Source organism: Malurus melanocephalus, unplaced genomic scaffold (genome assembly GCF_030028575.1).
Source record: "Malurus melanocephalus ecotype Western Australia unplaced genomic scaffold, MMel_1.1 scaffold_184, whole genome shotgun sequence".
NCBI classification, from domain to species: Eukaryota; Metazoa; Chordata; class Aves; order Passeriformes; family Maluridae; genus Malurus; species Malurus melanocephalus.
This window is the reverse complement of record NW_026623416.1, coordinates 1287208-1307114: the sequence shown is the minus strand read 5'-3', so window position 1 is coordinate 1307114 and position 19907 is coordinate 1287208. Positions and strand designations below refer to the sequence as shown.

The 19907-nt window shown below is 40.6% G+C and overlaps 1 protein-coding gene across 1 annotated transcript in view; it reads right to left on the bottom strand.

The window, feature by feature from the left end:
• Positions 1-4707: 4707 nt before the first annotated feature.
• SHB (SH2 domain containing adaptor protein B) overlaps positions 4708-19907 on the bottom strand; it is a 57535-nt gene continuing 42335 nt past the window's right edge. Inside the window, exons 5-6 of the mRNA XM_057373076.1 lie at positions 15682-15801; positions 4708-7609 (exon numbers count right to left, since the gene is read on the bottom strand). Coding sequence (XP_057229059.1) covers positions 7426-7609; positions 15682-15801 — 304 coding nt within the window. The 3' untranslated portion in view covers positions 4708-7425. The remainder of the gene's footprint in view (positions 7610-15681; positions 15802-19907) is intronic.

The following is a 19907-nucleotide window of genomic DNA, read 5'->3' as shown; positions in this document are numbered from 1 at the left end:
AGCACAGATGAAAAAAGAAATTTAGAAATCACAATAGTCACCACTGTAATTGCTCTGGGTTTGGTTAAGATGTTATTTCTTTAAAAGCAGGAAAAGTTTTTCCCCATGAACCAGCTCCTTCTCCAGCCACTGGGTGGCCACAGCTGTAAATGGAAGATATAAAAACTGAAGCAACAACGCACATGCAAGCCAGCAGTGGCTCAAAGCGTCAAAAACACAGTAGTTCAGCAGCTTTAGTAATCCCAGAATAATGCCTCTTGCTGAGTGGRAGAAGAAAACCAGTCTGAACAAGAGAGAGGCTTTTTCGCTGTAACTCAGTAAAGAAAATAATTTATGACCTTTGGGAGAAGTGGCAGTCCACTCAGGGAKACTAAAAATGCGCAAGTTTATACAGGAAGAAAATGAAAAGGGCCAAAGCTCTACTAGAACCTAATTTGGCTACTGCAGTAAAAAACAAAGTATTTCTATCAATAAATCTATTGAGCTGGAAGACATAGGGAACAGAATGATGGCTTATAATCCAAGGGGAAAGGATTAGCAACCTGCTACACTACTTAAACACACAGAAGCCTATGGGGCCAAATGGGATGCTCCCAAGGGTACAGAGGGAGCTGGTGGAAGGGCTCACTGACCCATTTTTAATCATTTGCCAGCAGTCCTGGCTAACCAGAGAGGTCCCAGGAGATGGGGAGTTAGCCAGTGTGCTGCCCTTCACAAGAGCTGGAAGAAGGATCTGTGCAGTGCTGGGGCACTGTTGGCCTGTCAGCCTGGGGAAGGTCATGGAACAGATCACCCTGAGTGATACAAGACAACCAGGGATCAGGCCCARCCAGCATGGATTTAGRGAAGGCAGGTCCTACTTGACCAAACGGATCTTCTGTGACAGGGTCACCCACCTAGTAGCTGCGGGGAAGGCTGTAGGTGTTACCTACCTTGACTCCAGCAAAGCCTTTGAAACTGTCTCCCACGGCATTCTCCTGGAAAAGCTGGCTGTTCGTGGCTTGGATAGGTGCACTGTTCACTGGGTAACGAAGTGGCTGGATGGCCACGTCCAGAGGGTGGTGGTGAATGGAGTCACACCCAGCTGGCAGTCCATCACAAGGGCTTTTCCCCAGGAGTCAGCGCTGGGACCAGTTTTGTTTAACATGGAATTCACTAATCTGGATGAGGGAACAGAGTATACCCTCCATCACCTTGCARACAACACCAAGCTGCATGGGAGTGTTGATGTGCTGGAGAGAAGGAAGGCTCTGCAGAGGGATCTGGACGGGCTGGATTAATGGGCCAAGGCCAGAGGTGTGAGGTTCAATAGAGCCAAGAGCCAGATTCTGCACTGGGGTTACAATAACTCCACTCAGCACCACAGAGTGGGGGCAGAGTGTCTGGAAAGCTTCCCAGCAGAAAAGGACCTGGGAGTGCTGGTTGGCAGCAGCTGAACAGGAGCTGGGAGTGTGCCCAGGTGGCCAAGAAGGTCAGTGACATCCTGGCCTGTGTCAGCAATAGAGTGGCCAGCAGGACCAGGGCAGRGATTGTTCCCCTGTTCTCGGCACTGGTGAGGCCACACTTCGAGCTCTGTGTCAGTTCTGGGCCCTTCACTTCAAGGACATTGAGAGGCTGCAGCAAGTCCAGAGAAAGGCACAGGAACCGGTGATGGGTCTGGAACACAAGTCCTGCTAGAATCGGCTGGGGGAACTGGGGGTGATTAGCTTGGAGAAGGGGAATGAGAAGAAGCAGCCTCAGATTGTATCAGTGGTGGTTTAGATTATATTAAATACGGAAATAATTTATTCCGGAAAGAGCTGTCAATCACAGATCAGGCTGTTTAGGGAAGTGGTTCAGTCACTATCCTTGGAGATATTTAAAAGATGTGGCATTTAAGGACATGGTTTAGTTGTGGATTGGGTAGCATGAGGTTAAACATTGGACTTGATGACCTAAATAATTCTATGTTGATATGTTTATATGGAAATAGTCTTAATGTGTAGACACAACAAAGAGATGACAAAATCTTCCAGGCTATCCTCTCTCTTAAAGGATCTAATTACTGGAGGTAAATAATAAGATGCTTTAGGAGGAAAGTCTATTACAGCTGTGCTGAAAGGAGATTATGAATTGACAACAGAACTCAGACATTTACATAGCCCTCACTTTCACAGAACTGGTAATAGGCTGAAATCATAGTCCATCCTGGCCATACAATGTTACTAACTGGGATACTTCTATGATAATAATTTAATACAATTATATAATGTAACTTTATATTAAAAATAATTAACAATAATAAATTAATAAGGAATAGGGAGTGCACGGCTGGTTTTTGCAGTTAAAGACCAAAATGAAAGTGCAGAGTCAGACGCACTTTAGATATGGATATGTGTGATGTAAAGCAATGAGTAACATGAGCTTTTTGCCCCCCAGAATAGTCCAGACGACAAGTTGATCAGTGTAGTGGTTACTTCCTTGTCCTGTGTGGGAGAATAGTCTCACACAGTCTGGGAGAGAAGTCAGGAGGGTCAGTGTAGCAGTCCCAGCCTTACTGCATGTAGTTTGTAAGGATGTAGGGTCCTCTTTCTACCAAGGTATTCCTGCATTCTCTCCTTTTCCTGCCCAGGGTTTTGTTTGGGGTCTCTTCTAAGTCTGTCTGGATTCTTGTCAAGTTTCTTTAGTCTCTCCTCATAATCTCTTCTTCTGGGCTCTCTTGTAGGTCTCTTCTGTGTCTCTCTTGAGAGACCCTGGACAACAGCAGACTGGTAGAAATGCCTGATTCCTTACAGACTTACTCATATTCTCTCAGTGTCTCACACTTGGTTCTTACCTTACTGGCATGCACAGTCTGCCCTTTCTGAAAGTGTCTTCACACTTTTCTCTGTGACATTTCTGCAACTTTCGCAGCAGTTAACAAGCTGCTTACCTGTAAATGGCTCCTTTATTCTTCTCTATACTCTCACAGTGAAACTTCAGCCAGGTCCAGCCCAAAGCACCTGACACAACCTAGCCCTTATTCCATAAACAATCTTGTAACTCTTCCTATATATTAATCCCATGTAATCATTATGTTTCAGTCATCCCCACAGCTTATGCAACTCTGTAGATTTCGAGCGTTCCTGTTGATACTTCCACTGTGGTTAGAATCATTGTTTGTTGTAGGCAGACTTGGGAATGGTTTAATACAGCCAACATGCCAATAAGCTTCACCAGTCTTGTGTCTTGGAACTGTCGGCAGCAATGAAAGCAATTCAGGGATCCGGAAAGCACAGGCAAGGTTTGGTCTGATCTTATCATTGAACTAAATACCAGGTGCGAAGCACAGAAGTCACCGCAGGATCTCTAGATTGTGCACATCTGATTCTCAGAGGAAGCTCAAGGTTCGAGACAGGAAATCAGATGCTGCAGATAATCCAGCCACAGGATTGTACGTGATCATCCCTTGCAACCTATGAACATTTTTTTTCCATAGGACTTCTATTTGCCTCATTTCAGATCAACAACTTTGTTCAGCTGCTGCGATTTCTTTCCTTGCTTTCTTCTTACCTTCTTACTGGGGAGTCCAGAATTAAGTAACAAAAGAATGCAATATGCATGTTTTATGTGGGATTACTGCATATCATTAAAGAAGAAAGAATGTATGAAAAAGAGTTGAATCCCAGTTTTCATTTCCTTCACCCCTTGTTCAGACCAGGAATACAGACAGCTCTGTTTCATCTATTTTGTTCTCCCCCTTTACGGGGAGATAGTGGAGTAGTGGGTAGGGGGAGCTCTTTAATTTGGGTATTTAAACACATGTTAAGACCTTGCTTGTTCTGCTCAAGAACCACAACTTGAGAGCATGAATAACTTTCAGCAGCAGAGGACTGAGTCCTCCCAAGTACAGCTTAGCAATGTCAAAACAAGTGTCAAAATGGAATCAGAGCCTGGATAAAAGATGTCATTCGTAGACTCCACCAACATTGCCCTATGATGTTTGTGTTGCCAGCTTAAAGCATGACATTAAGATAAAGCAAAAAACCTCATTGGGATGGTGAAGAGAAGTACACAAACGTGTTGAACTCCAAGCAGTAAACAGTTTTCCTCAGAGTATACATTCAGGCCATGTTCTTTGAGAAGCTGGAAATGTCTTAAGACAGCCCTGCAGTTTGTGTCCTGTCTCTGAAGAYTAACTTCAAAGTAAGAGAATAATCTGTTATCAAGTACAAAAACCATGGGGATGACTGTAGTTCCACAAACCTGAATGATTTTTCCATTTATGGAAGGAGCTCTGAAATGCAATCTTGGCCACTAAAGCTCTCCTACACACCATACAGATGTTCACAGCTTTCATCATGCTGTGAAATACTCATCAAAATAGAAGCCTAATTAACACCTCCTATAAAGTCTGAAAAGTGATTCACCAGTGTCATGCTGTGAGCAGCAATACCTGCCTTCCTTGGACACCACCAGCAATATCATTCACACATGCACCCGTGTCAGCCCTTGTAAAGGTGCACATTATCAAGAGAATTAGTCAGGGTAGAACTGAGACGTATGATTTTGCAGACTCCAAACCAAATTACAACCTAATGATTMCTTTCACAACACAGTTAAGTCACACAAACAAAAGTTGTTTTAAAAGGCTGCTTCAGTTAATTAGCTGCTCATGACAACCTGAGTACACAATAACAATCAGAGGAAGAAAAGGAAGAGGTTTTATAGATTTTTTTAAAATAAACTTTTAATGTGCTATATAGGCATGATCACTACAAGATCTTCCACCTATACGCAATACTACACACTGTTAACACACTGCATTTTCACTGTACATTAAAAAATCTGGGAAGAATATTCCTTCACTGGAAAAATATCATACAATCACTTAAATAAACAAAGACAACATTACAGTGCAAACAAAATCCTAGTTTTATTTATTCTGCAATTACTGAGTACTTTCTAAAAGTCTTTTAGAAAAATAATAAAAAAACCTTCCCATGGACAACCAATACTTTCTGAGATTATTTCCTTTTGCTGAACCAAGAACCTTGATCTGATCCTTGAAGCTGTAGTAAGTTGTATACAATTTGTATGATGCATATTCACATGATTTGTATGAAGCAATGGATCCCAAACCAAAATCTGCACACAGCAATTAAATGGCACCTGCTGGCTTCATCTGACTTTTGATCAGACCCATGACAAGAAAGGTCTGGTACAATAGTTATCCCCATGAATTAAAGACAAAGTGCTTAAGGAAGCCAGACAAGGCCTTGGCTAATAATGCTGTTGGTTTCTACTGGTAATTGCTGTTAGACAGAGTAGGGGCATACTTTTTTTCCTTTAAAGAAGAAGAAAAACAGACCATGGAACAGCAACAATGCCAGATTCAACATGTAAAAGAAGAGATATGACATATTTCTGTCCCAAAGGGTGTGACAGTGTTGCCAGACCCCACAAAGGCCAAGACTCAGAGCAGATGCCACCTGACTCCCAACCTCTGTGAGCTCTGCCACCTTCACAATCTCCTACTCTGGTGAGAGAATATGCTAACTCAAAAGTGCCTGTATGCTCTTGTCAGTTGAGTAATGTTAAGAGAATAAAGAGCTATGCAAAGACTCTAGGGGAATAAAAAATGCAGGTAGGTGAGTGCATGAAAATGGGGGTGCTTGTTTTCACTTGGAGAGGAATGTTGTCTCCTTGTCCTCCATTGTGCCACCCTTTTCAAAAAACCAGAAAACCTATTTTAACAGAGCTTCTGATTCTGGGTGAGATAGAGACAATTAGACCCACTACCATTGCTGAACAGAATGACACTGGGCTCTTCACATATGCGTGATCCACTTCTGCTCAATCTGCATTGGATGTCACATAAAGAGTAAGGCAGGCTTAAAAGGAAACAGAATGTTTAGCACCAGTGACAGTATATGGGTCATCCTTGAGGTTCTTATCAGATTAGACAATACAATGAAGCACTACTTTTACAGGCAGTAAATGGTTATTCCATTACAATTTTCAGATTTGCACTTCTTTCTAAGYATACATAAAAAAATAGTAGTAGCTAAGAAAGCTGAATTAAATAGCACACAATTTCACAGTCCTATTGCTGTCTGTAAAATACATAACCTGCATATAASCAGTTTGCTACTATACCAGCTGATGGGTTAATGCACGACATTCTAGACTTATGTGGGAGATGGCACAACATGAGGACTATAAGGCTATAGATACCCCAGTTCCAGCTTGCACACAATTATAATTTTTCACTTATCTCACTGAATGAGCACACAGAGCATGTAGAAAACATGTCCCAAGTGGATGGGCACTGAGTTGGCAGGACTAAGATACAGAGCAGCTTCTACAGTGCTTCTGGCGGACTGATTGAAAAATGGCAGGAGGCTTCTGCCCATGGTGAAAAAGAACACTGACCAGAAGGTAGGTGTCAACGGGGCTGTGCTTTAAGAATGCCTTGGAAGACCAGAAAAAGAAATTCTGCTCTGCTACATGTCACAGTTCTCACAGCTGCAAAAGCCATCTTGTGGAAAGGCAGTGTGACACACGTGTGTTAGCCTGCTACATCAGTAGGACAGCTGTTTGATCCAGATGAATGAGCAAGTGAAGATTTTGCCTACTAAAGCTTTATAAAAGCCTTTGACCACCCTCATGCATAAATACTAACCCACATATCAAAATGACTTATCCTAACTACTTAAAACATTATGGTGTAACTGCCCCAAAGAGAATTAGCTGCCTGTACCTACGAATGAAACTTGCAAATGAAGACAGTAAACATTAAGAGATTATTGTACCAAAAAGGATAAAAATATATAACAAACTACTGTTTAATTACATCCCCTATTCATAAGTAATTGACCGTGATTCRCTCTCACGAAATTATTTTAAGATCRTGTGTCTAGTAGAAGTTCAATATTTGACTACCCCAAGAAACTGCATTAAAAAAATCCCAAACCCATCAAACTATGTGACCAGAGACAGAGACTCGCTTGCTAGGCAGCTCCTTCTCAGGTCCATCAAGAACACCCTAGGGTCCCTCAGAGTAAGGTTACTCTTTCTCATGGAGAAGTTTCTCAGGGTAGCAAGAGAATAAAAGTTGTTTTTCTTACGGCTGAGAAGAACATGCTGATTCTTCTCAAAACATGAAGGAAGAACTTGTGTTGGGAAGCACTTTCACATAGAAGATCTGGGAAGGTTATCTGCTCTCCTTGCACTAAAATAATGTTCTTTCTCTTATGTATCAATAAAGTTCTAGAGTCATGCTGCAGCACAAGTGTATCACACATACAGTCCCTCAGACAACTCTGCAGAGAGCCCACATTCACAAGACTAAAGGCTGCCTCTCTCCACCATAGATTAAAACTCTGAATTCTGGCAATGAATTCTGTGCAACCCAGCTTACCTCTCACCTCCCATCCACAGGAAGGGGTGAGACTAGGTTGGTTATTACAGAGTCCRTACAGCCACAGGGTAGAGCAAGGACAAGTGTTCTGCTCCTTTGATAGGCAGCTTTTTTGTGGTGTAGTAATGGATGACTTCAGGAACACTGTCGAAGGGAGGGCTGTTCTGACCCAGGATGTATTTCTCTTTGGTTTTCGTCAGCTTCATATGCATAAAACCTTGACTGCTCCTGCAAGGAAAACRAAGTGTAAGTTCACATTTATGCATAGGCATAGGGGGTGCAGCACCATGTAAGCTCTCTTTACGGAGCAGAAKGTAGGAGACAAATAGCCAATAGTTGGTGGGTGACAAGCCAGGACAGTGGCCAGACTGGAAGAGTGACCGCTAGTTGCAAACCCCCATGGACAATCCAACACAAAAGCAGTCTAGGGTAATATTTTATTTTCAGCATCTGTGCTGCCTGGATCCATGTGCAAGGCTTATCTCACCCATAAAGAGAACCAGAGATGTGTCAGAAGACAATCCATTTCCTCCCCTGAGCCCCTCCTTCCAGCCCCTTCAGTGTTTTCCTCTGAACACTTACTTTTCCCTATAGCCAGACCAAAGGCATCTGTTGGCCTGTCAGAGGCCTGAGGGTCCCTCCATAGGTATGGGCTGGCCATAAACCTTGCTCAGCCAGGCAAAATCTGTCTTGTTCTACCCCATGGATGCCTCAGGACAGACCTTTCTCATCCCACCCTGGCAGCAACTGTCCAGAACACATCCCTGTGCATAATCTGGTGGCTTCAGGTGGGAAAACTTCTCCAGATGAGCACCTCCCCAGGATTAATGGCATAACACTGCACCACACTGARCACTACACTGAGCAAGGGCTCAGTGGTTTTCTGCAGGCAGAAACCACAGTGTGATTTCCACAGCAGAAACATGCAATTCCTAGGTGACTGATCGGCCTGCAAGGCACGTGGCCCCTTTGAGGGCAGGGAGGCAGGCAAAGAGCTTCGTGGAACTGCCCTGGCAAAGCAACCCTTCCTACATAATGCCACTCCAGTGGGGGGGGGCACCCACACTGCCATACAGCACCAGAGGTAGAGCTGACCTCAATTCTTCCCAGAAGTGACCCTTCAGTGTCTGCTGTCTTAACATAGCACATAGGCTCCTTTAAGAGCGTAAAGTTCAGCCAGGGCAACACAAGTGCACAGCTCCTACATGTCAAGATGTTAAATGAGGTTTAGAGGGTTTTTACAGCTTGTTTGATGTCTCAATCCCTAACCTCCTGGCTCCAAGCCATTGTTTCGTCTAGGCATGTCCAGGGGCAGAGACAATGGTGTTAAAACTGGAGTTGGTGTGTGTCAGCAAATAAACCCAATTTAAGATGGCATAAAAAGCTGCAGCAGGAAAACAAATCATGTTAAAACCAGCTTCTCTAAAATCTGCCATGCTCTAGTCAGCAGGTGCAGCATTTTCTTTTTTAAGCACATATATCATAATCAAGCTCACATCTTTCAGATGTATTCAACAATTCTCTGATGAAGTGAAGTTCTTTGGTGGGAAGAGACCATGGCAGGCACTGTAATTATGGCTCTACATGCTTAAAATCTTGCTTTAAATATAAATTTCTTATTTGGAAAATATATCTTTCAAATCATAACTGAATCTCTAAATTATTTTCCTTACGTAAGAGCAGCATCTTTAAATACTTATTACWAGGACAAATGTATTGCTCTCTTTCRGCTCACTATGAATCTRCTTTGCTACAACATGACTTAAAAGTGTGCAGATAAATTAATGGAATCATGGGTGCATGCTAATTTCAGAAGTATAGCAAAGACTGGAGAATAATCTGATATTTTAGTGCAGAAAAGAATAAGACACAAGCCCTTTTTAGAAAGTTGTTAATTCAAGGGCATGATTTCAAGGTGCTAAGTTGACTTTATTCCAAYTGAATTTGTTGTACCTTATAGATGAGAATTATCTGGTTTGATATGTCTAGTTACAACGAGTGACAGTTCATTTGGAACATCTGGAGGGTAGACAGCAGATAAATCTATAGCTTCTGCCCTTGGGCTGGAACAAACCCAAGCAGCAGTGCAAGCTGGGGCACAACTGGCCAGGAAAGGAACTATGATAGGTAGGACACATGGTAGGAAGGAGAATGATTCAATGGTCTGCCCATGAAGGCATGCACAGTAAAGTGCAGCCTGGTGCTGGAAGACACAGCACTGGTGCTTCAACAGAGCACTCATGTGGCTGCATCTCTAACTGGTGAGAGGTGTGTCCCATAATAAAAGAGATGTCAATACTGGAGCATATCCAGRGCAGAACCACTAAACATGGTCTGGGGGTGGAAGAACACAATGTACAAGGATAGGCTTGAGGGAATTGTGTCTGTTTAGTTTACAGAAGAAAAGGTGAGATRGAGGGTGTCAGGGTGCAATCACGCATTGCCTAAAAGGGAGAGTTACAGAGAAAACAGAAGTTTCTCAGTCAGCAGGCACAAGTGGCAAGAGAATTCCCACTGAACATAGGGATTTCTTCCTGGTGAGAATGCTGGAGTCCAGGGACCAGGATCAGGCAGGTCAGAAGGGTTTCATCCTCCAAGTTTTCCAAAGCACTCATCAACCTGGCAAGCATGTACTGCTTGGAGGAGGGGATTGCACTTGACACCTCCAGAGATCCCGCTAGGCAGCTGGAAGGTATGYGAAATTGACCCCAAAGCTTTGCAGAGTCTCACACGCAGTTTTCTTTCATAAAGGAGTAGAGCTAAGACACAAGAACATTCAGCCAGTGAAATGGTTTTACCKATTGCTAGTGTTTGCAGCTAATACCACATTTATAATGATAGACTGATGTCTATCCTGGCTACTCTTCTGGATGAAAAGAACTCTTTAAACCGAGCATTATTTCAGGCTTACGGGTGGATGAAAGCAAAGATTACATTTTCAAATATTTTCCTCCTCCACTCCCCTTCTGCCCTCTTTTAAAACTGTGCATTTGCTATCTGCCCTCCAAATGTTCCAAATGAACTGTCACTAGTTGCAACTAGATATATTAAACCAGGCAATTCTCATCTTCTGTAACATAAAACACATTAAGTTGGAAAAAAGTCRACTTAGCACCTTGAAATCATACCCCTGAATGAAACACTTTCAATTGTAAAGTATTCTTTGACACTTTTCACATCGACACTAAGGATCCTTCTGTGCTGTCTCACCTTCTCTATTYGTCCCTGAAGTCTGTCCCACAGTCTCCCCTCTTCTGGAATGCCTGGACTCATAGACAATCAGTATCTTTGGTAACTGGTAAGGGCAGAATGCATCTGCATTTGATTGACAGCATTATTGCTGTTAGATGAGTGATGGAATTACAGGGACCACGTCAAAAAGAAACCTGGACATCATATTCCCTCTTCCTCTCCTGCAAACTCTTTCAATCTAAACTCAGATTTTGGTATGCAAAGTGATTACTGAAATTTCAGGTAATGATGGGGGAAAAAGCTTCATGGTTGAACTGTTTGTTAATAAGTTTCTGTTTAGTTTTTGACACACTTTTGGAGTGTACCTGAACAAATGCCTGACTGAGTAGTCCTGGTTTTTGAACGCTTATCTTTCAGCTCTTTCAACAGCAATAACTATCAGAAACTRACAGGCCCAAAGTTTTCAAAGAAAATAACCTAAGCAGTGATCTCACTGAAGAGAGTCAGTACCTTGAAGAGATAAGACATACACWTTTTGTATGAGAGGGTGCTGGGACCTGAACTAAGGCATGTGATATCATTATCATGTGAATTCTGAATGTCACTGTGGTTTTTCAAATGTTGCAATAACTCTYCCCCATATTTTCATTCAATTGAGGGAAAACAGTGACAAAACAGTGGGACTAGAGACGATGTTCTATCCTTTCTTTTCCTTTTGCAACCATTCCCATGAGTTTCAAATACAGAAGAAAATTGCTAATTGCTAATCCCTGCACCAAATTTCTTTGGAACTTTCAAGCACAGATGTTTACACAGACACAATACTTGATGTATGGCTAATAGTCAGTCACACCTTGTTTAAAATTTTTGGCAGCACAACAATAACACCAAGAGACTTTGAATTACAACTTCCCTGCKCATTTTCTTTCACTTTTCAAAAGCCAGTGAAGATGGGAAAGGAATTGGGCAGACAGTTGATCAGAATGTGCTTTTTTGATCTTATGCATGAAGCATGATAAAAGAAGTTTTAATAAATATTAATTAGGGATTAAACCAAATATGTTTTCCCAGGAAATATTAATGGCTTTGAAACATCATTCAATGTTCACAATCAGAAAGTTTATCCAAGTCTTCTGAACACTAGTTTTGCTGAAGAAAGCACTSTTTTGTCAGAACAGATTTTCTGCATTTGTTTTGATAAAATGTCACTTGCACAAGGAATAAAGAAACAACTTTGCAGAAGCATAAAAAAAGAATTTCTAGCAATGTAAGAAACACGTGTTGTTTTTCCATTCTGAAATGCTTTTCCATTTCATAATTTTAACTTGTATTACACACTGTTAATTTGAACAAAGCCTATAATGTTTCATGTCAAGGCACAGCAACAAGAAAATAAAATCTTCTCTGAATAATAAAAACTCATTACTGACTCCCAGAAAAAGAAAAAAGTTTGAAAAATCCTTAACTGGAGACATTCAGAGGCTGGCCTATGAACTAGTATTCCTGTTTCAGTTTTGCTTTTTCAAGCACATTACACACAATGCTGTCATTCTACACCTGACAGACACTATCTCCGTGTCAAAACAAACAATGTCTCTTCCCCTACAAACAAGGTCTAGTAGCATTCATTCACACCCAATGTGTTATATCACTCTCTATAACCAGTTCCCATATGCTTGCTGCYCTGAAGGTAGTGAGAATGCTTAGCTTGTTGGATTTTCTTTAGAAGTGACAGAATCAGCTTTCTGTTAGCAGCCAGGACCCTATCATTATGGTTTAGGCTAGCAGCAGACTRCTAACACACTTCAAAATATTTTTATTCAATTGCTCATTTAGAGATACATCAAAAATCTCACTACCTCTTTGTAAATTATACTGACAGGAAGAAACTTGTAATTTGTACAATAATACAAGAATTACTTCCAAGAATAAAACTCAGCAGAAAGGTATAGGTCCAGCATTAATCCAAATCACAGAACTACCCAAAGTTTATTTGCTCAGTTTTGGAAATCAGGACCACTTCTATGGACTGTGATGACAAAAAAAACCCACAGCTTGCAGTTTCCTTTGCTATTCAGGGAAACCACATGCCTGTTTATGAGAGACAGGATCAGGATGTCAACAGGCACCACCCTCTCTGAACTCAGTTCTGCACTTCCACTGGCTACGATTGTGCAGCAGCTATCAGAGCAGAAAGCAAAGTCTGTTACTGTTTTTACTCACAGACTGCACACTTAGCTAATTTTTGAGATAATCCTAATCTAAAATTAACAACAGTCACATTTCCCAAAATTGAATTTTGAGCCAGGAGATGAAGTGGTGCRGGCATGGTGCACGCTGCTCCAAAAGCCTTGGGAAGGGGAAACWCCGACTGAAAGGATTAGCTAGTAGAGCCCAACTGATCTTCACTGAGAAGACTGAAACATGACAACCCCATCCTGAAAGCCTTTCTGCTGTTACATCGGAAAGGCACCTCTGTGAGCCTGATGTGCACGGAAGTAATTGCTGAACACCTAAAACATTTATAAGCAAGAAATGGGTCTCCCTCTTGCATTTGCACATCTACCTCTACCTTTTCACAAGTCTGCTTGTTAGTCAAGAACAGGGCTCAGTACCAGACAAGGAATCTGAAATTAGGCATTTCAACAGCAGTCAAGGATTCCTGGTCACAACACAGTTACCAAGAGTATGGGTCTCCAATTTTTACCCAGCCTTGCACAACTATAATTGGCTTTAAGGAAAGAGTGRGCAGGTATGAGTAAGCCAAATATCTACAACCCTAAAGGAATACAGAGAAGAGGAAACACAGGGAACACTGCAGGGCTGACAGAGGAGATACAAGAGAATGTACAGCTGTCCCTAAGGCCTTTGGGATCCTTTTGGTCTGGGAATGTAGCTCATATTCTTTCCCTCTTCTGCTGTGGAGAATTTAAACAGTGCTGACAAGGAGGTTTAGGTCTCTAGTTCACAATTCATAGAAAGAAGCTATTTGAAAGCTCATTTCATTATATTTGGAGTGATAATTTTTGGAATTTGACTCAGAAGATACCTCACACAAACTCCCCATGCAAGTAAAGTCTGTCAGGCCCTCTCAATGTTCACAGAACACAAAAAGGTTTCCTGCTATTGAAAAAAGTGATCTTCAGAGAGATCTGAAGATGTGAATATTGTGAAATATTCAGTTATATTAAATGAAAATGAGGAAGCTCTAATATATTTTCACTTTYTGAATACAGGTAATATTTGGGTAGGTCCTCATTGCTGTGTTTTGGGAAACAATCTTTCGTTACCAGGAAAAGAAAACTCAAAAACTAGAGTAAAGTGGTCTGTGTTTGGATTTTGCTTTCTGTTTTGCTTTTAGAAAAAGCTTGTCACATGAAACTGAAGAATAGATTTTAAATCACTGTTACTTAATCTCAGTACAAAATCAAGGTGTCATTCCTATTTCTTCCCCAAAGCAGAAATGTGTGACATTTAATTGAAAGAAGTGGTAACTCACACTTGGTAGTAAAGTGAGTGCTTCCCTGAGAAGTACAAACACACCTAATAGACAATGGTGAATGCTGTAGTACCATGCAAAGAGACTACAAGAGGATACTAAGGGCATGAACTCAGCTGTCCAAAATAGCAAAACATAAATTTAACTGTCACCTTTTCCTCTGGAAGCTGYGCTCTGGTTGAATAACAAAATTCAYTAGGCTAATGCAAGAATTAAGTTAAATACTTTTTAAAAAGGTCRTATTCCAATTGAATTTGAATTTAAGGGAAAATTTAAGCCCAAGGGAAAATATATTCCAAAGCTTGTGCCATTAATGCTTCAATGTTTGAAAGAATCTAGGGGCCAACTATATCTGAGAATACACAGATCAAATGAAAAAAGGAATAACAGGAACTGAAACACAGTTCTAATGCAGGTATGTTCCGGCTCAAGGTGAATCTCTCTATTATTAGAGAGATCCCAAAAATAATAGCAAAGTAATATGGATTTAAAATACAGTCCTACAAAATATTTTTCTTCTCAAGTCCTAGAATGGATTATTAAATTAGTTCAACAGAAGGACTTCCTCTCAACCCAAAGTGGGATTGTAATAGCAGTCTAAAAGGTACTGTTTAGACCATCRGACCAAACCAGGGTAGAGCAAGTGTGGGCCTGTTTCTAACAGATATATAAATGTAAAAAAAAAAGGATCAGGTTTGGTGCTACTTATAAAACTGTTGTTACCATCAGGCATCACAATCATCCCAGCAGTAAAATGCATCCTCAGAACAAACCYGAGAAGAAATGGTGTAAAAGCCAAACTGGCAGGAGTAATGCTAGTGAAAAAGGCAAGTAGGCCTGCATCCCAGACTGGTTTGTAAGGTTAGGTTCTACATCAGACCCTACCCTGCAAGGAGGAAAGAAAGAAAGCATTTCTCTTTGCATCTGTACAGCCTATACCATGGTCAAGGGGGTTCCTTTTCCCCAACACAGAAAACCTTGACAATCTTCCTCAACTATAAAATAAACTTATGCTTCTAYGGGCAGAAGAGTTGGACTAGATGGTCTTTGAACATCCCCTCCAACTCAAACTATTCTATGAATCTGTGTTACGGTATGTTGAAAAAACATATGTAATGTACACTGCTCAGTCTGAAGCAGGTGAGGCAAATTCTGACTGGAACACGGCTCATTTCCTAATTCTGTAGACTTTCGTCTTCAGTGCTGGGCTTTTTACTTTCAAAAACTGTAGCAATGCTGTACACCATTACTTCAGTAAAGCACACAAGAAAAATAGAAACTAAATCCCCAAACAATACAGTTCCTTATTCRGCCTAAAGCAGAAGCAGCAGGAGCATTTCAATTGAAAAACAGAAAAAAAAAAAACTAATCCAAGTTTATTTAGTTAAATGGACACCAAAGGAAGACTAAAATCTCTTTACATCCTCAAACTGTAAGGTACTAATTCAGTAACTGTCACCATACATCATGCAGGCTGACAGTGCCAGACCCTCTGGGAGCCCTTAGGAGCTAAACCAGTGCAACAACAAACTGATAATTTTCTCATCTTGCACAAGAGGAGTTAGGGCTTATAAAATACATTTACTGTGTTTTACTGACAAGTACTTACTTTAGTGAAAGGGAATAGTCATGCTTGCTTGTTTGACTATTTCTTACAAGGTAGCTACACTCCTTACATAAACGTAACAGGTTTTCTGCGTCGGTCCGACTGATTGCTCCATGATACCATCTAGAAAACATCAAAGAGATTAATACACAATACACAAAGAGATCAAAATCACAAAAATTCCCATTCATACTGCTTTCACTACCTCATTTCTTTAAGGTATGTATYGTTATCAATAACATATGGATACCTTTAAAATCTAATATATTATGGATAAAAAGCATTAGCTGAAGTTATTACAAATGCGGAGGCTTGTYGTTCCTGTTAGCTGAAGGAAAAAACACGTATCAGGAGACCATGCAATAAGATTGGTGTACATATTTATATAAGAAATTCCCATTTAAGGCAACATATAATCTGTCTTGCAAGCAGTAGATACATGATATACACACTTGCTCTATTTAATCCCTGTGATATATGAGTTTGTAAAAATATACAAGATAAACAGAAAACCAAAGCAAAKAAATGGAAAATCACATTGGAGAATATGAAGTTAACTGTGGAAAAGATTAGCTAAAAATCTTTGAAAAAGGAAAAGAGTGATACAGTGTGAAGATCTATCACACAGACACATTCTAAACAAAGCTGTGGCAACTCTGAGAGAGATAAAAATCTCTGGGGGATGTGCAGAGTAGGTGTGAACAGTTCAGGGAAAAAAGGAAATTGGGAGAGATGCAGATCCTTCATTAAATCAATCACTGCAAGCAAAGAAGCTTCTCAGCTCATGCTGTTCTGTATCAGCTTCCAAAATCTAAGACTCTACAAGAAAGCTCTTTGACCCTTTCCCTAAGCTTCCAGAGCAAGGTAATATATCTGGSCCTGTACTGAGTCAAATACATCTCTGACAAAGATCTCTCCCTCCCTAATTGCCAGGTGCACTTTGAAACATGTGACATTACCATGTCTGCCTAAGGAAGACAGTGCATAGGTCAGAAGTGCTCTCTGTTTGTTCTTACCAGCAACTGCTGCAGTTTTCTGCCATTTGTTCTTATTCTAAGAAAGATGCTCCAACTACAAGGTAAGTGAATAAAGACCAGATAAATCCCTTTGACAGAAGTCATGCCCTTAACTACCTTGTGCTGGTGTCTCCATTGCCAAATTTAATCAATGTGCTAAAAAACAAGTTGGTACTCATATTAAAAATTCATTGTGTGCTTGATTAGAGTCAAAGTCTGCATTAGAGGAACTAAAAAGAGGTTAAACTTCGTATAGTCAAGACAGACTAGAAAGGGAGGTCTTGACACCTTCATCACTTCACAAACAGAACGGTGTCAGAGATGCAAATTATTTCAGGCAGTGTTCTCATCTGCCATTAGATATTTACTGGTGAAGGGTATTTCTCAATGAGCAATTTAAAGACTAGGTTGCCTTCTGAGTGTGAAGGAATAATGTTAACACAAGTRCAAATCAGAAAATGGATTTGGGAGAATTTAAAAACTATTCCTATTAGCTAAAATTGTCTTGATTTTCATTTCTCCCCAAAGGGCCAAAGAAAACAACAGAGAAATTTTACCTTGCCAAAATCAGGGAGATACCCTGGAAATGGAAAAAGAACATAGGGCTGGTCTGAGAAAGAAAAACCTGCTTTTAAGAGTTGAAAGTAAAACAGTTGATGAGAGAACATCTAATTCAGATGTGATGGCTGGAAGCTGTTTTGGCTACACCTGACAGTAAACAGCAGAATCCAGAAGTGTAATTGCTTGTGAGTCATATGCCCGTGTAAATGGGACACTCAGATTGCTCCTGTTCCAGCTACCTAGTGCGATAAGCACAGCGCGGTAATCAGCKTTAAGTTCCTGAGTGATTTGCTGTTCAACTATATTGGGTATGTTTGTCCTGGGTATGATTTTTTTTTTTTTTAAATGTCAACATGCAGGCATTTGTGAAGAAAGGTCAAAGATTCAAACATCAATGACGTGCTTTTAAAAAGTGCAATGACAACTTGTGAAACACACCAATCCAAAAGCATGGAAAAACCTGATCGTTTTTTAAGATACCTGGAAAACACAGGCACACAATGGAAACGTGAAAGCAAAATTTTAACAAAATCTTTTTAACATGCTTTGACCTTTATTAGGGTCTACTCCCAAGTTTGTAAGTACCCTGATTGTGGTTTACAGAATGCTCTTCCTGATGTCCCTCACTTTGTCAATGGTCAGGTACCAGCCACTAAGGGGCCACAGCTCCACTGGAGGCAGACGAGCAGCATCAATTATACAGTAGGCATAATAAGTTATTACAGCTTACATAATGCACAACTCTGCTCTGTTTCTGAGTTAGAGCAAAACAGGAAACAACCAGATCTTGATTATAAGGCTGGGAGGGATTCACTTTCAATAAGACAATGGAAACAGCAGAACACATTTTTTCTTTACACTGTTATTGAGGAAATAGAACGAATTACTTTGATTCCCCTGGGACCATGAGTTACAAAGTTCATAGTTACAGATTCTTCAGTCACAAGTAACTAAAAATATTTTCTTGATATACTGACACACCTTAGTATTTCTGCCTGTTTGGGGAACATCCTAACCTATTTACCCACTTGCCAATCTGTGTCCTTCCTTTCCTCTAGATCWTGTATTCCTATTCTATTGTAGAATAGACTCTACTTTGGGAGAAAAAGAAGGAAGGGTTTGGCATGTGCTGTYGAGATGTCTCACACTGCTAAAACTTGAGTAATTTGAATTATTATGAATAATGTATGGTACAATAAATGTAAACTCTTCCACTTTCTCATGCATTATTTTTAACTGCACATTCATTTYAGGTTTGATCTATCATAATGAACAATCAAAAACAACCTCATGTCRCTGACATTTGAACTAAAAGACAAAACAACACAACAACAGATTTGAGTCAAAARCTAGGTAACAGACACTCACCTTCCTGCAGTTATTTTAAATGTATTTGGAGGTGGGAGAGTGACTTTGGTGAGCTGGAACTACCCAAATTGAAGGACCAAATTTACMGTTAAATTTATAGCCTTTTAGTAATTTACCTAACAATGCCAGTGACTGATTTCACAATAATGGTTGCTACTTCCTCTACTGGAGATATGCACACAATCTGTCAATGGGCAGGGTCAAAGGCTAAGGTTGATTAGGTGGAACATGACAACATACAGACAGTGTCAYTATCTGTTTCAAACCTAAGCTTCCAGAGACTGCCTGAAGAATAGAACGTCAAAGGAAAAGCAGTTTCTGGAACTACCTTTTCTTAAACACTAGGAGAGGATTCTCTCCTCCTAAGGATTTGAAGTGCAAAAGGATTGTTAATCCTTTTAATACCACTATCATTAAGGAAAAAARGTATTCTCACAGAGGGTACACTCACTTCCATCCTAAATTATGCCCTCCCTCTTCTGTGAAAAYAAATTTTACCTCTAACTCAGAATGACGGTTTCTGGAGTGGACTGCCTTCAAAGATTGAAGACACAGCTTCTTCACTTTACCACATATATCCATTGACTTCTCAGCACCAGACTTATCAGTCTAACCTTTGTTAATCACTCCACATAAGGATTTTTCTCTGCGTAGCAGGAATTCTGGTCCCTTATCTAAGGCTGCACCTTTAGTATGATAYAGGACAGTGGGTCATTCCATCACACAAGCCAGTCAGTCCAAAGTGTCCAAGGAAGGGCAACAATGAGGCAGGGGAGGGCCCACTCTTGTGGATACCAGACATGCAACACAGAACCTGAATCTGGAGCTGATAAAAATGCCTCTAAATACCACTCTCAAGTCTGACATCACGAGAGTAGAAATAACAATCTCTTTTCTGAAAGCTTTTTAAGTGGTCTTATCATTCTCTCCCTGGAGGAGTATCACAGCCAGATGCAAGGCACATCTGATTCAGTAGAAACATGCTTTGCAGCCACAAATACATGGAAGTAGAATAYATTTTAAGTAGAAATTTGGTTATATGTGATATACAACGTTTTCACTAATTCAGTATAACCAAAAAAGTTGAAAATGGAATAARTGCACCCGCTTGACAGATACAATTCATTACTCCAGAGATGAGTTTCCTGTTTAACACTGTTTTGTTCCCCACAAAAGTTACTTATACATCACAGGATTAGTAAGAGTAGGTGTTTGGGGTTTTGGGATTACTGAGGAGGGATGCTGGACAGTAGGATCCGGGTGCTTGCTGCTCCTGTAAGTGGG